At 58.9% G+C, this 16,566-nt stretch overlaps 1 protein-coding gene across 1 annotated transcript; it reads right to left on the bottom strand.

Moving 5' to 3' along the window:
• Positions 1–474: 474 nt before the first annotated feature.
• On the bottom strand, positions 475–14,055 carry PRDM12 (PR/SET domain 12; the record flags this gene model as incomplete). Its single annotated transcript, XM_080820699.1, has 5 exons — positions 475–893; positions 2,217–2,328; positions 10,165–10,320; positions 11,776–11,966; positions 13,833–14,055. 5 exons carry the CDS (start codon positions 14,053–14,055, stop codon positions 475–477), a joined length of 1,101 nt encoding a protein of 366 aa, XP_080676825.1.
• Positions 14,056–16,566: the final 2,511 nt, after the last annotated feature.

The raw sequence follows: 16,566 nt of genomic DNA, 5'->3' as shown, positions 1-16,566 counted from the left end.
TCCCAAGAGGCAGCCGGAGGGGCCGTGCGCGCACCGGCCCGCCGCCCGCCTCCCGCCCCCGCTGAGGCCCTGCCACCGCCGAAGCCGGCCAGCCCGCGAAGCCGGCTGGACAGGTGTGCCAGAGCGCCCCCGGCGCCGGGCGTGGGGACCCCCGAGGAGGAGGCGGCCGAGCAGCCGCACCAGCCGGGTGGCCCGCAAAAGGGACCCTGCCCGTCCGTGTCCTCACCTGCGAGACCGAGCGCAGACTGTGTGCCTAGGGGGTCACTTGTTGGGACGCACCTACAGCGCCGGGCGCCGGGCTCTCTGCGGCCGGGGTGGGGGTGTCAAACGAGGAGAGAACAGCCCCGGCCCGCGCCCCGCGCCCTGCGAGCTGGAGGCGGGAGGCGGGGCGCGCGTGCGCGAGGAGGCGGGGCGCGCGTGCGCGAGGAGGCGGGGCGCGCGTGCGCGAGGAGGCGGGGCGCGCGTGCGCGGCGCTCACAGCACCATGGCCGGCAGGTGGTGCGCGGCCGCGGCGGCGGCGGCGGCGGCGGCGGCGAGCGCGGGCGCGTGCGCGTGCGGCGCGGGCAGCGCGGGCGAGTGCGGCTGCAGCGCGGCGCTGGGCGGCCGGTGGCGCGCGCTCTTCTGGTGGGCGCGCAGGCCGGCCAGCTGCGAGTAGGCGCTCTGGCACACCTGGCACTTGTAGGGGCGCTCGCCCGTGTGCAGGCGCACGTGGTTGCGCAGCGTGGACGACTGGCTGAAGCGGCGGTTGCAGAAGCGGCACACGAAGGGCTTGTCCAGCGTGTGGATGCGCATGTGCGAGCGCAGGTTGCTGCGCGAGTTGAAGCCGCGGTGGCAGATGACGCAGCGCATGCGGCCCGCGGTGCCCGCCGCCGAGTCCGCCGGGTGGAAGTCCTCTGGCCGCGCGGGCGGGGCGCGGGGGGGGCAGGTGGGGGGGGGGAGAGAGCAGCCTCGTTACGACCCCGCGCCGCCCGGGGCCCGGCACCCGCGCCCCGTCCCCCAGGCGCGCGCTCCTCCTGGCGCCCGGCCGGTCCCGTCCCGCCCGCCTCGGATCCACGGGGGTGAGGGCGCGGGTCTGAGCAGGCTGCTTGGCGGCGCTGCCAGAGGGATGGGAGGAACTCGAGGTCAAAGAGGAGTTGGACTCCAGACGGTACTGTGAGACCTCGGGGGCTGAGTGACCGCCCCCCAACCTCAACGTCCTCATCTGTAAAATGGGTACCGCCTACGACCTTGCGGGGCTATGCACAACTTCCCGAGATGATCATAAAAACCTGCACTTTACCTCCCTTATTAGCCTGTATACGGGAGGAACCTCACTCAAAGTAGCCATCTGTAAATGGCAGCCTTCCATGAAGGGCTCCCCCCCCCAAAACCCCTTTCATTTATTCATCCCACAAACATGTACTGAGTGCCTACTATGTACCAGGGAACTGCGCCTCACCTTTCTCATTGCTGAGATGGAGGTAATGATAACATCACCCCCATAAGCCTGCTGTGAGCATCAGAGAAATTACTGTTTGTAAAACATTAGCTCATGAATAGTAGTTCATGAGCCTCGGGTTCTTCCTCTAACCAGAGTTCACAAGGGTTTTATGAGGACCCAAGTGGGGTGATACCTGTAAAAGGCTCAGCTCAATACTTGGTATGAAATAGGTCTTGAGCAAACGGTGTCTATCGTGATGACCAGTGTCCCCCACAACACACATGCAGGCACACTGTACCCCACCCTCATTCAACAGGTTAATACCAAGCGCCTCCACCAGGCCCTGCACCAGGGACAGAGTGAAATGTACATTGTCAGAGCTGGAAGGGCGTTAAAAGATCATCTCAGTTTGGGACCAACATCGTACCTTTACAGATGGAGAAACTGAGGCACAGAGCCCTTCCCAAGATCGTACAGCAGAACAGGAACTCGATCTAGGCTCCCACTGCGGGCCCCTTGCTCCTTCTGCCTCTCGGGTATTCTGCCCACCCAACCTGCCCCCAGATAATTTATTTTGTCCAGAAAACAGTGCCATTTGTGTCCAGACTGTGGTGGTAGCTCTGGGGGGCGTTGGCTTGCTTAAGCCAGTAGCCTCATGGGCTTGATACTGCTGGAGATTGAACCCGGGTCCTTGGCCAGGAGCATGCCGGCCACAAACAGGTGCAAGCACTCACTCGCTCTCTCGCTCTGGGTTCCAGGGGTCCCTTGTCATTGTGGCCTCACAGAGACTACCTACCATGCTTGTTCTTCTTCTGCTCCTCCTCCAGCCCGGGCACACCAGGGATCCCCAGGAAGGTGTTGTGTGAGTTTCCATACCACACCAGCAGCTCCTGGTCAGGCGGGATCATCTACAGAGAAGAAAGGCAGGTAAGATCAGGGAGGCAGCAGGCCCCGGGGGATGAGAGTCAGGGAATGCAAGGCTTGTAGCAAGGTGAGGTACTGGAAGAAGGAAAGCTAGAAAACGTTTCCTTTCTTACTGAGGGGAACCAGCGTCAGCCAGCCCTCCGGTCGGCAGGACTGAACCAGATGTTCCCAAGGAGCGTGGGCTGCAGGGCACCCCACGGTACTTAGTTACATCCTGTCTGATAATGTCCTGGAAACATCTCTCACGCAAAACGCCCACAAGGCAGCAGCACGCCCCGTGTACCTCTCTCCCGATCACGGGCTCTGTGTGACTCCGGGCACACGGCAGATGCTAAAAAAGAACCACTGGGGGGGCTGGAACCCCTCCACCTCAGGAAACACTGAGGGACACAGCCTGGAACAAAATCCATTTCTGCAGGAGAGAACTCTACAGATGGCGACAGTTCTCTGCTAATCCCAGGGAGGACCTGCACCAGGGAAATGGGAAGGCCCCTGGGAGGAAGGGGTTGGCAGTGACAGTCCCGGGAGGCCTGCTCCTGGGGAGGGACGGACCATAAATCCCTCACTCCGGGATGTCCCCAGGGGCCCATAGGCCTGTGGTGAAAGCCAGTTAGCCGTCCCAAGTGGGGAACCTTCAGGCCCCAGCCAGCTAAGACAAATGAGGAGAGGGGGCACCTGGGTTGGCTCAGTCGGTGGAGGGGGTGACTTCTGATCTCGGGGTTGTGAGTTCAAGCCCCACGTTGGGTGTAGAGATGACTTAAAAATAAAACCTTAAAAAAAAAAAAAAGACTGTTGAAAGAGCCCCCTCCCTCCCACGCCTGCACCCCATAGAGCTCAATTTGCCACCTGTCCTGGGAGGTCCCTCTCTGAGCTTCCCAGGGCAATCTGGCCACACCCAGGCAGCAACTGGTTTGCTCTCCTCCTGGGTCCTCAGCCGCCTCAAAGGAGTTAAAGGGCCAAAGATACCATCTTGGGGTGTCTGGAATCATGCAAGAATAGGACCCCCTCTTTTGGGTTCCCTGCTTACAGAGAAGGCCCACCCTTTCCATCTGACTCTGGCCTGCCACACGCCAGACCCTTCTGTACCACAGCTTCCTTCCTCTGGTCAGAGGCAGGAAGACCCTCAGACCACCGGCCAGCTCTGCTCGACCCTGAAAGGAGAGGGACAGGAGAGGAGGGGTGGAGGAAGAAAAGCGTGAGGGGCCTGGTCACGGCCATCCTCCTGAGGCTCAGCCTGGGGCCACCGTGTCCCTGCCCCCATGGCCCGTGGGCCATCACGTCAAGCCCTCGGGGTCAGTGAGTGACCGGAATCCAGGCAGAAAGTGCCAAACCGGCTCAGAGGTACAGGGTCCAAATATGGAAGAGTCAAGTACAGTCCCTGAACCCGAGGAGAATTCGGTGGCCCCTCAAAGAGAGCACACAGGTTAGAATCTGGCACCACGGCAGACGTCCTCGAGGCCATTCACAGTCATGGCCGTCGTCCTGGGGGTCAGCAGGGCAGAGCTGGAGGCCCTGCTGGAAAGGGGACGGAGAAGACAGAGGTTTCGTGAGTCCCCTAGAAAAGAGGAGGAAGGAAGGGGAACACTTAAGATCAGTTTGTTGTGAAGGAAACAGCTCTCTGTGGGAGAGTGCCGATGGACCCTGAGCCACCGGGCCCCTGGGTGACCTGAGACAAGCACTTATCACCTCTAAGCTTGTGTCCTCAAGTGAGGAGGCGGGGGAACTCGATCCCTGAGGTCCCCCAACTCTGAGATTCTGATGTCCAGCCCCTGGCCAGGTTCTTTGAATCAGGGTTCTTTGAAAGCAACCAGCCCCCCATCAGACTTGTCTGAAGAGGAGACAGCATTGGCAGAGGTCACACACGCCTTCTGGCACTGGGCCTCTGTTTCTGGGACTATAAAAGAGGGACAGTGCCTCTGCTCAGCCTCATGGGGTCAGGGCTCAGCAGAGCCGTGTGCAGAAAACTTTGCAGGGTGGATGGACGCAGGAGCGCGTGTTATAATTTTCCCTGAGCTCACCAACATCTCAGGAAGTCCCTCAGTGCTCCCCACAGAGCCTGCAGTGTGGCTCGGGGCCACGGGCACAGTTAAAACCCAGGGTGACCGGCGGCTTTGCCTTCAGGGACCAACAACATCACAGGCTGGGCTCCGGTGCCGCTGCCTCCTGCTTTGCTGGGGTGGGGGGTGGGGGGCACCCCCAGGGAGAGCACAGAGGTGCAGAGCAGGTTCTGCGAGCCTCCAGCGGATATGGCCCTGAGTTGCACCTCCAGACTCTCAGCCCAGGAATGAAATATCCAAATCAACACCAGCCTTCTTACTGCAATTGACAATAACAATTGTTATTTAATATAAATTTGGGGCACCTGGGTGTCTCCCCAACCCACTTGGCCACCCCAAGTCAGACGTTTTACAGACTGATTTTGGCTCAGGTCGTGATCTCAGGGGTTCCAGGAGGAATCAAGCCTGTGTGGGGCTCCGTGCTCAGCGGGGAGTCGGCTTCTCCCTCTCCCTCTGCCTCTCCCCACCCTCCCACCCCCACTCATGCTCGCTCGCTCTCTCAAATAAATAAATAAAATCTTTTTAAAAATTAAAAAATATATAAAATAAATACAACAACAACAGTGGTGGGGCCCCTGGGTGGCTCAGTCATTAAGCCTCTGCCTTCGGCTTAGGTCATGATCTCAGGGTCCTGGAATCAAACCCCGCATCGGGCTCCCTGCTCAGCGGGAAGCCTGCTTCTCCCTCTCCCACTCCCCCTGCTTGTGTTCCCTCTCTCGCTCTGCCTCTCTCTGTCAAATAAATAAATAAATAAAATCTTAAAAAAACAACAACAGTGGTGATGTGTGAAAAGCCAAGAACTCTGGGTTTGCACAAATTCCGAATATTATACAAAATCATTGTTTGGAATATGATTTTCTAAATGAGCGCCTCGATACTGACTTTTAACATCGAGTGCATTTACTTACTAACACATTTTTTACATGGACTAAAATTAATCTTCCTAGTTCATTTCAGAAATCAGAGCAACAACGCAGACACATTGACAAACCCATGTAAACAGGTAAGGGGTGGGGGGAGGTGAAAAGGGACTCTCTCTCCCACCCTGGACGCCCGGCCACGGTGGCCAGTTTTCTTTGCTTCTTTCCCCAGAAGGGTTTGTCATTTTGAGACTATTCAAAAATGCGGATTTAAGGTTGGTGGGGAGCAGCATGACGGGCAGAGTGGCTTCTACTTTTTCATATGAGATATCTGATTTTTTAAAAAATAATGAGCACACAGTACTTTTATACTATCTCTATGTTAAAGAAAGAAAACCCGGGGCGCCTGGGTGGCTCAGTCGGTTAAGCATCCGTCTCTAGATTTCAGCTCTGGTCTTGATCTCAGGGTGGGGTGAGTTCAAGCCCCGCGTTGGCTCCGCTTAAAAAAAAATCTGTTAAGAAGGATCTACTGGAATTGAGAATGGCACAAATATCGGGAAGCCACCAGCACTGGGGAAGGCTGGAGGTGGAGTCCGTTGGCCTTTCAGAGCTCTGAGAAGCCAGCGACAGCCCCTGACCTGGGCCCCCGGTCCCTGCTTGCTGGTTGGTAACCCCCATGTGATAACCAGGAGGACCCTCAGGACCAGCGGCCTCTTCTGGGAGATCCTGGCACTATTGTCTGCCGGTGCCCAGGGTCCCGGCCGCTGACCGACTAAGCGCAAAGAACAGCCACCGTCCCCCTCCCAGGCCTCCCGGTCCCTGGATGCTACTGCTTCTTCGTAGCCAGCTGTAACTGACACAGCCCTGCCAGGACGCTCCTTAGAGGCCGGGAGAACGAGAATCACAAAGGTGTCCTCTTCGAGGCAGCAGGGCTGACGCAGGACACACAGTAAACCAAATCATTCCCCCAGGAAACCGAGTCCCGTACCATAAAATCCACATCCCCGAGATTCTGGGCAAGTATCGGGGCCTGAGCCTTTCCTCGACAAATCACGTCATCTCTCAGCTCGAGCTTCTGAACCTTCCCCACCAGCCCAGCCGTTCTGTCCTGCCCCCTTTCTGAATTTTTTTTTTTTTTTTTTAAAGACTTATTTATTTATTTGACAGACAGAGATCACAAGTAGGCAGAGAGGCAGGCAGAGAGAGAGAGGAGGAAGCAGGCTCCCTGCTGAGCAGAGAGCCCGATGCGGGGCTCGATCCCAGGACCCTGGGATCATGACCTGAGCCGAAGGCAGAGGCTTTAATCCACTGAGCCACCCAGGCGCCCCTCTGAATTTTTATTATAAATGGAAACCGATCTGGTTTTGGTTTGTATTCTTGATCTAAATGTATGTCACACTATTGAACACACTCCCGGGAGGCTCGGACACCCTCCCGTCCCCCCCGGGCGGTGCAGAAACCCTAGTCCAGAAGGATCTCTGTGTCATCTGGACGAATATCAATTTCCATTGTACCACAGATGTCCTGACACACCAATTAATAGAGTTCCAGCAAATACGTATTGATCGGGGAGGCCCCACGGCTTGGTGACCAAGAGCTCTGCTCCGGGGTCCGACAAGCCTGGATCCAAATCACAGCTCACTAATGCCCTGTGAACTCCTTGAACCTCAGTTTTGCCATCATTAAAATGGGGATAGTAATAGCATCTTCACAGAGTAGAGAGGACTCGAGTCTTAAAAATTTGCTAAGACTTTTAGCACGGTACCAGCAGGGGATAAATGCTCCGTGTATTATCAATGATGCTTATTATTAATAATCAGGGTACCCCAACTGCGTCCGCCCCTGAGCAACGTCAAAAGGAAAATGGTGCCAGGAAAAGCAGACATGGGACTCAGGGAGCTGCCATATAAAATGTTCGGGTGCTTGAAAGGAGAAGGAAACTAGCAGGAAGGAAAAGCCCACGCTTCGGGCACAGTAATCTGCCAAGACACCGGGAGGGGAAAGACTGGGAATTTTCTTCCCAGCTCCAGAGCCCAAAGCTTTCATAACTTAATTACTAAATCCTTTCCTTGCATGGAGTTTTGGCATCAAAGGGTCTTGCTTCCTGGGGTAGCTGGTTTTGTTTTTCTGGGAGAACAGGGGTCCGTGTGTTCCCCTTTCGACCCAGTCCCCATCACTTGCAGAAAGATTTACTCATTCGACACCAAATGGTCACTTGCTATGCGCTGGGCGCTTTGTAGAAATGCCATTTTAGGCACCTCACATTATAGTAAGTTCTTCTGTGGTTGAATCGATGGGGAGAACGCCCCAGAAATGGCATGCCGTAGATCTGGCCAGATGCCAATCCCGCCTGGGGGTTCTCCATCGACCAGCTGGCCTTCCCGCCCCGTCTGCATTTGGAGGGCTACTATTTTGTATCGGTGGAAAATTTGAGAGCAGCGACAGTGCATCCTGCTTATCAAATAAAGATGGGCCTTCCCATTTTGGGGGTGAGTCACGGGTGACTTGTGGGGGAGATAAATGGCAGTTCTAAGTGACAGAAAGACTAAGAAAACAGGTCGTCGCCAAGGCCCATCTCCTCGAATAACTCCCGCGCGCACACAAAACAAACAGCCCATGTATCCCGGAGACTTTAGGGAGTGGCCTGGAGGAAAAGCAATTTCTTCTGCTGGAGCCTAGAAGGGCCACCAAGCCCTGGTCTCTGCTCAGTGTACAGTGGGTGGTCGCACTGGCTCAGACGCACCCCTGGTCCAGTAAGTGGAATCTGACACGGCCACACGATGATTTGAGAAAAACTGCCACCACGGAAAAAGTGTCCAGCTTTGCTGATGAAAAGTGAAATGACCGTAAAGTGATATTTTCTGTTTTCTTGTCCCTCACTCAAGCAGTCCCTTCTTCATAGGCTTGTTTACCTCTGGGGCAAAGCCTTGGCTGGAAATTCATGGCATCTCACTCATGTTACCCTGTATGAATTGATTTCTTTTTCCTGATTCTCTTTTATCAACTTAAATCCCGATAAAACATAAACTTCAACCGGTATGACCTGCCCAGGGAGATGATCTTAGACCCCCGAGTCGCCCCAGCCGGGAGTCCTTTGGCCCCAAACCCACACAAGCATTCCCACGATCTCTCATGGGCATGTGTGTGCATCTGTCCCTGTGTACGTGTGTGTGCACTTGTGTTAAGAGAGGAGGAATGGAACGACTGCGTGTCTCCCATCTCCTCTGTATAAGGACGGCAGGGAATCAGGGCACGAATGGCCGGGAAGCAGTGAGGATGTGTGTGTGAGGCTGGGAAGACGGGAGCGGGGAGGATCCTGGAGTTACTCCGTGCTCCAGTGAGATTTCAGCCACATCTGAGGCCGATTCCTTGTTCCCACGGGGTAGCGGCCCAGCCAGATGGTCACAGGAGCCACCTTTGTCCTAGACCTTTGTCCTAGGTGCCTGGGCCACTTCAGTGCTACCTTCACACAGCCCCATGCTGGTCCACGTCCCCTGAATGTCAGTCCATAAACTGGGCACCTTTCTTTACCCTCCACTTCCCAGTGCTCCCAGAGTCCACCCCTCCTCTGGGACCCCCTCCCTGGCCGCACCAGCACCCAGGCAAAGATCATTCTGTTGTCATCCCTGGGAGATTTCCGGGAGCCTGGTTTTTGAGGGACAACTGGACCCCAGTTCCAGAAGCTGCTAGGCCCCAGTGCCCCTCAGGCCTTAGAAAGATTTGAGGCCCTGAGTCCCAGGGAGAAAACGGACTAGAGGGAAGTCACTCTCTGTCCCTGGGAGACTTGCTCCGGACCTCTCCAAAACTCAACCAAGGCTAGCCCCACTCCCAAGGGAGGACACTGCCTCTCTCCATGAGTGTTCTCCACCAGCGGAGTGGAAGCAGGAGGTCCAGACAAGTTGGGGCCGGGGGCGGGGGAGAACATCCCCACCCACACCCCCACACAGCACTCACCACCAATCTGCCATGGGGAAGGAGGACAGCTTGTCCGGCTCCTGGGCCAGACGCTGAGCATCCTGCCAAGAGACCCCGTCTGGAGGGTGTCGACAGCCTGGCCCACCATGGCTACCACCACTTGTCTTGCCTCAGCCCCTCTCTGTAGACCAGGAGCTTCCCTGCCTCTGTCCAAGGTTTCCCTATTGGGGAACACCTCTTTTTCCGTCCTCCTGAACCTTCCCATGACCTGGGCATGGCTTAGGAACTCTCAACCACGGGATATGATATTCAACTGCAGCTACCTTTCCCTTTCCCTCGCCTCTAAGCAGTTCGACCCAGCACAGGCATTAGCATCAACATCTCCCCCAATGCCTAGTAAGAGCTCCCGAGTGCCCCCGCCACCAATGAACCCCGGCCTCCTTGTTGGCAAACTGTGGATCATCGCAGAACCCTCCCTCGTGGATTAAATACGTGAGGATTATAAGGGATAAGGCGTCCACAGAGTCTAGGAGAAGCCTCACACAGCGCGTGATCTACGTGTCATAGCTGACACTTAGGGTCGTGATCCGCTTCAACGTCCGACGCATGCAGAACAAGGAACAGCATACAGCGAAAATGCTGCGGACACGATGCCCTCTCTCGCCTTCAAATGCTTTCCCCACGTCTTGCTCTCTGTATCTCTTGTCCTGAGGTTCAGGACACGCTAAGCAGCTATCTGGGGACCTCACAGTAGAGGGACTCATGACATCCACAATGGCCTAAAGTCAGAAGTTCCCTACTTTCTGACCTGCAGTGCAGAAAACCTGCCACGATGTTCATGCTCCCAGAGACCACGATGCCTGGGCAGGGCCAGTGGGGCCGCATCAGTGCTCCTCCATTCCCCCCTCCCAACAGAACCCAGACACGGCTGCCTGCACCCTTCTCCCAGCTGCCCCCTGGCTTCGTACACAGCAGTGCACACACTCACCTCGATGGCCTTGTAGAAGATGCTGGTGCCGATCTGGACGACCTCCAGGTTCTGCTCCTGTTCGTTCCGCGCACACTTGATGTAGGTCATCCAACTCCGGTGGTCCTCCTGGCTGGCATCAATGAAGTAGCGCACTGTGCCGTCCTCATTGAACACCTGCGTGCAGGTAAATTAGGGACAGAGTGAGGTAGGCTGGGCCAGGTCCACGCTGCTGGCATATCAGCCTATGCTCCCTCTATCCCCCCTCTATCCCCACAACAGTCCCAGGAAGGGCTAGCGGCTCTATAATCATCTTTCCTGCTGAGAAGCCCGGGGGGGGGGGGGGGGGACGGTTCCGGGGCTCAGAGCAGTGCAGTGACTTGCCGGAGGCCAGGTAGCTAGAAGTGACCGACAGGGAGTCAGTCTCCAGGGCCCCAAGGGCTCCTGCAGCCACGTTCTGCCCACCTCCGGAAGGAAAGGGTCTCCAAGGGATCACTGATTCGACAAAGTGCCATCCAGCTAATTCCCTGGGGATGCAGACAGGCTCCCCAAAGCGGCAGCAAGCACAGACCAGGAATCAGAGGGAGACCCAGGAGCCTGGAGAGGGAAGGCTGGCTCACTGTGGCACCCTGGTCTGGCCCAAGCCCCCTTGTGGGAGCTACCAAGAGCACTCAGAGATCAGACTAGATCCCAACTTCCTAACCTAGCAACAAATGGAGAAGATAACTACTGGCCCAAGTCTTCAGGGAGGGAGGAGGGGAGGTCAGGGGAGGTGTCTGGACCATTGCCCTGTTCTCTTCCTCCTGCACCTGTGACCAGGGGCAAGATTTGTGACATTGGGCTTCTCCAGGGACTGTCAGGTGGGGGCTTGGGGGAAATCCATGGAGGGAAGGGAAATGAGATTAGGGAGAGGGTGCGCCTGCCAGCCTGGCTGCTTCGTGGTGAGAGCCCCAGGAGGGAGGAAATGCTTTGGGAATGGCTTTGTCCTCAGGGGGTCCTAAGGATGGCTGTCCTGACATCTGGCCCTGTCAAAGGAGAGGAGGGTCAGAAGCCGGGGTGGAAGCTTCTCTGAGCTTCAGTTTCCCTCTGGAGAATGGGAATAATAATTCACAGGTGCTGAGATCGTTTGGTGGCATGCGGGTCACTGACTCAGAAAGTTGACTCGATGCCAATTTGTCCCTCAATGATTTCCAGTTGTCACTATTCTGTCTGGGCTGAGAAGCCCATTCCTAGGAAGCACGGGCCCCTCCATTCTCCATGCTGCCCACCCTCACCCCCAGCTCAGAGGGGCTTTCCTTGCAACTTCCTCCGGAGGAAAAGAATGCAGGTAGCTGGGAGGTTTCCCCCAGGTTTGGTTTCCGTGCTGTCCGCAACCACGCTGTAGGCAAGCGACATGGCTTCCTGGGGCCTCAGTGCCCTCCTCTGAAGTAGGGCCAACAACAGTCCCAAGGGTTGGCCAGAGGAAAGAGGATCAGATTTTTCGAACAAAGGCCTTAGCTGTCTTAGCTGGGTTGGGGATGCACCTCCAGGCACAGCGCAGCAGGATCCACGATCCGGAGTCAGGGAGCACAGGGCGCCCAAGCACCCCAAGATCCCAGCAGGGGCGACAGGGACAGAGTGGCAGATACCTACCTCCCACATCAGGTTGTTGTTCTTGCAGATGTCCACGTGCTCCGGGGCGATGACACGGCCAGTGAAGGGGCCCATCTCCGTGCCCGCCTTGATCCACGTCTTGGAGAAGATGCCGAGGCCCTCGCCCGGGATGGAACTCTGCGCGATGATCACCTCCGCCGGCAGCACCAGGCTAGACAGCTTCTGCACCTCTGTGACCACCACGGGGACAGGGGGACTGGGTCAGAGCCTGAGGCAGGGGATGGTCGTCCCTTCCCGCCAGAGACTCAGGGCGGTCCCATCCGGCCAGAACCACCTCAGGCCTGCCCTGGAGTGACTCGGGAGAAGTCACTGGGGTGTGTGTTTGTGTGCGGTGGAGTGGGGGAGGCAGCGGCGGGGGCGGGGGTTGCTCGGCGCAAGAGTCGCCTCCGTTTGCAACCCAGGAATGTCTGTGCCCTCCGAAGCAAGAGGTGCTTTGGGGCTCGTTTCTAGGAGCTTTTATTGTTTTTATTTATTTACTTACTTATTTGGTTTCTCCACTAATTCTGAAAGCACCCACAACCTCCCTGCCCCCCACCCTGTAAGATTTAAGAAGGACTGTGCCCACCGCAGCGGGCGGCTTTACAAATGGGTAAACTGAGGCCAGCTTCCAGGAGGCGGTGATCCCCAAGCCTGAGATCGCCCTTCCGCGGGACAATCCGCGCTCACTGCGCGTTCCTGCTCAGAACACCGGGCGCTGTCAAAGGGCCCCGGATGCGGCCAGGAGCTCTCTTTTCTGGGGTGCGGGAGGCCCTGCGCCTCCCGCCGGCTGGCGACTGCGCTGGGAAGAGACCACAGGCTGCGGGCGGGGGGTGGTGGTGGGGCGCAGAAGCTCCAAAGGAACACGGGCTTCGGCGGGCCGCCTCGGGGCGCTCTCTGGGTGACCCCGGGCCCACCTCGGTCCTCCTCGCCGCCCCAGGATCCCAGGGGCCAGAAAGGGCGGCGCCGGATCCCCGCGAGCCCCTGAGGTCGCCTCTCTGAGCGGGAAAGAGCCCGGCGGCCCCCAGGCCCCCCACCCCCACCCATGCCCTTTCCGGGCCTGGCAGCCGGGAGTGGGGGCAGCGAGGCGCACAGGGACGGTCTCCGTGTCTTACAAGGTTCCCCTCTAAGCTACCTGGGAAAGTAGCCGGCGAGCGGGCCGGCTGAAAGCGGGGGGGTTCAACGGTGTCCATTGCGGCGCGGCCGGCAATTTGTCACGCTGTTAAAGTGATAGCATTCATTCGGCTCCATTCGAAAGAAATTGCTAATTCTAAATTCATTAGCCCTGGAAGAATGCTGTAGCAGTAAATTGTAGCTCAATGCGGAGAGGACTTGTTTAAAAGGGGCCGAGGAATTCCCCTTACAAAAAGGGGGGATTAGATGGTTGACATAGCGTGAATGGAAGTGGAATTAGTCTGCACGGTGAATTAAGAGAGGAACAGAAATCGTCACGGGGGAAGAGAGGGCGACGCGCAGAGATGCCAGCGCCGGGCAAAGATATTGTTCGCAGGTTGATGAATGAGGAATAAGAACTTGAGACATCTTAAAGAAAAGAAACTTTTCTGGCTCTCTCTTTCTCTCCCTCGCTCCCTCCGCGGCTTTCTCTGCCGGCCCGCCCGCCCTCCGCCCCCTCCCCAGCCCCCCTGCCTTTTAAAGTTCTCGGTTGAAGTGGGAACTTTCGCGGGTCAAGCCCAAGTTAACTAAATGAATTTTAAACCCCTTCTTTTTGAGTCAACTGCTATTACACGCCTAGTAAGGCTTTAAATGCCGGGAACCCGCCGGCTCAAAGGGGTGAGGGGCGGGCCGGGGGGGCGCCGGGGGCCGCAGGGCCCGGGCAGCCTGGACGCGGCGATCCCTTCTCGGAGCCGCCGGGGGCGCGGAGCGGCTTCCCGCCCCGCCCGGGCTTTGGCTGCTTGCGCCCAGGTTCGGCTCCCGGGAATCTGAGGCCCACCGAACAGCCGCGACGCCCCGTGTCCCTGCCGCGCCCCGTGCGTCGCCAGGACGGGAACCCGGCGCCGCCTGGAGGAGGCGGCGCGACCGGCCTCGACGGCGCGACTCACCGCCGGAGAAGGACTGCGCCAGGACCTCGGCGGTGAAGGCTGTCTTGGGGCTGGCGTGGTGGCTCTTGTCCTCGAAGAGCTGCTCGCCCAGCACGTTGCGCCAGCGGCCGTACAGGAAACTGTGCAGGATGTCGGAGGTGATGACCTCGGCCAGCGCCAGCCCCGGCGCCTTCAGCCCGGTCTTGAGCACCAGGGCCTCAGCCGGGAGCACGGAGCCCATCATGGGCGGTCCGGGGCTCGCCGGCGCCGGGGACAGACGGCCGGGCGGACACGGGGATGCGGCGGGCGAGAGGGGAGCGCAGGAGCGAGAGAGGAGGGCTGTGACGGAGGAGGAGGAAGAGGAGCAGGGGGAGGACGGGGAGGAGGAGGAGGAGGGGGAGGACGCAGGAGGGAGCGGGAGGCGAGGCGGGCTGGGAGGAAAGTGAACGAGGGGGAGCGAGGCGGAGAGGGAGAGAGAGATGGAGAAATCAGCAGAGGTGGCAGAGGCGGCGCGGAGGGCTGGAGACGCAGGGGTGGAGGCGGAGGCGGGTGCGGGGGGGTGCAGGGCGGGTGGGAGGCGGGCGGCTGCAGAGAAACGGCGGCGAGGGGTTCTGGGACGCGCGCTCGCCTCTCGCACACCCGGCCCGGTCGGTCTTCGCCTTGGCAAAAGCTCAGCGCCTTTATAGGAGCCGCAGTGACCCTCCTAATTGGTTATTAATGACCCCCTGACGTCGGACAGACTTGTTGTACCCGGCCGGGCTCGAGGAGCCCTCGTCGCGAGAGCTCAAGGGGCGGGGGCGCGCCGGCCGCTCCGAATTGTCCCTTTTCGCTCCTCCCGCCCCTCCCTGGCCCTTCCTCTCCCCCCACCCCTTCCTCCTCCTCTCCCCGTGGGAAGCCGCGGGCTGGGAGGGAGGCTCAGCCCCCGGCGAGGAGAGGAGGGGATGAGCAGGGGAGGGGGGCGCGGGGAGGCTCGCTTGGGCTCCAGGGACCGGACTGGGCAGGAGGGACGCCTGGCCTTGGGCCCTGCCGGCCAGACGCTCACCCAGCAGTCCAGGGTGGATCTGCGCTCCTCATCCCTGCCTGCGGCATTCACCTCCCCTAGGCTCCCTGGCCCTCCTGGCCAGCGGGGCTCTCTGGAGCACCGAGCTGGGCTCCAGAACGGGGGCTGCGCTGCTCTCCTGATGCAGACCGCGCTTGCCAGAGCCGGCCGCTTCGCTTCAACCGGGCTACTAAACCACCCCGTTCGCAGCTGGCAGCCCAGTGTGAAACTCTTCCCCGCGGCCAGGGCTGCAGGGAGGGGCTGCAGCCCGCATTGGGGCTGGGCCCTGCCCTAGGCGGTGTCGTGGGCAACGGGCTCCGACTCCGGCAGGCTGGGGACAGAAATCCGCACAGGCCGTGGGTTGCCCAGAATAGGTTTTTCTGATGGATATGGGAGGGGGATGGAAAAGGGTCCCCGGCCAGTTCTGAGTGGGAGCAGCCCTGCTCCAAAGCCAAGGATCTCCGAAACTGCAGGCGGTGCCCGCGGGCCTTGAAGCTCTGGCCTCCCAGCTCCTTCGCTCAGCTGCGACCTCGGGGAGACCTCTGCATTCCGCACTCCTTCTTTCTTGCCTCCTAGTTCTCCTTCTTTCTCTTCTGGCCTCCCCCTTCTCTCCCCTCCTCCCAACTGCCCCCCCCCCCCATTCCACCAGGATGCTTTCTGCGCACAGGTTCCAAGGCACCCAGGGCGCCAGCACCGTGTTTCTCCATCTCTTTCCCGTGACAAGGAGCTGCTGAGCCCGGCGCCTAGGAGGGAAAGCCAACGCTTCCTGCAGCCTTTGCTGACTTCTTGGGTTAGCCTCAAGCCCCCGACTCCAGCCCTAGACACTCGAGGGGCATCATGGAGACACCTCTCACCCTCCCTGCAATTTCAGATTCTGCTAGCAGATCCCAGTTTTCTGGACCCTCGGGGCAGGGGTTGGGCTTACGGGGTAGCTGGAGGAATCAGACACTCCACGCTTTCTCCGCAGCATGGGGCCTTGGGCAGATGGTCAGGGGCCTGGCCTTCCCATAAGGAGTCACTGTCCTCACACCCCTTGGCAAAGAACTCCTTCTGCGGGGTGGTGGGGGTGGCTGTCTTGGCTTTTACTAAGTCATCCTCACACCTGGCCACCACGGACCCCCGGCCTTGCGGGCCCAGTGCCAGCCAGTGGTCTCTGCTGTCCCAGTGTCCACATCCGGACATAGAGCAAGGAAGGCGGCAACCGCCGGCCTTCAGACACAGAGCCCCCGTGAGCCTGGAGGTGATGCCCAGAGGAGGCAGCTCTGGGCACAAGGCACGACCGTCGGGCTTGGCGCCAGCAGAGGGCAGCCCTGCAGAGGAGCCCGCGCAGCTTGCGGGTTAGGGTCCCGGAACCTCAGATCCCTTCCAGATGCCATCAGCGAGTCACCACGGGCTCAGGTTTGAGCGGGGGGGCTCCGCCAGAGGGGGCCGAGGGAGTCCGAGTCTGGGTGCCTCACCCACACCTGGACCTTGCCTTCTACAAAGACTTGGTGGAGGGGGAAATGCGCCAAGGCGAAGGAGACTCCATGGGGAGCACCGCCCAGAGCTTGGAGCTCAGTTCTCAAGGCTGGCAGCCATCCTCGACGCCTCCGGGAGATGAAGGGAGGAGGAGGACTGCTGAGCGTCCTTGGGGCCGCTCTTCTCTCTGGGCCTCGGTGTCCCTGTCTGCGCAACGGTTTAGGTTGGACTTTGTGAACTGAGATTTCTTCCCACCTT

The sequence above is a fragment of the Martes martes genome (assembly GCF_963455335.1).
Source record: "Martes martes genome assembly, chromosome: 12".
Lineage (NCBI taxonomy): Eukaryota > Metazoa > Chordata > Mammalia > Carnivora > Mustelidae > Martes > Martes martes.
The sequence above is the reverse complement of the archived record's forward strand: the minus strand, read 5'-3'. Positions and strand labels throughout refer to the sequence as shown.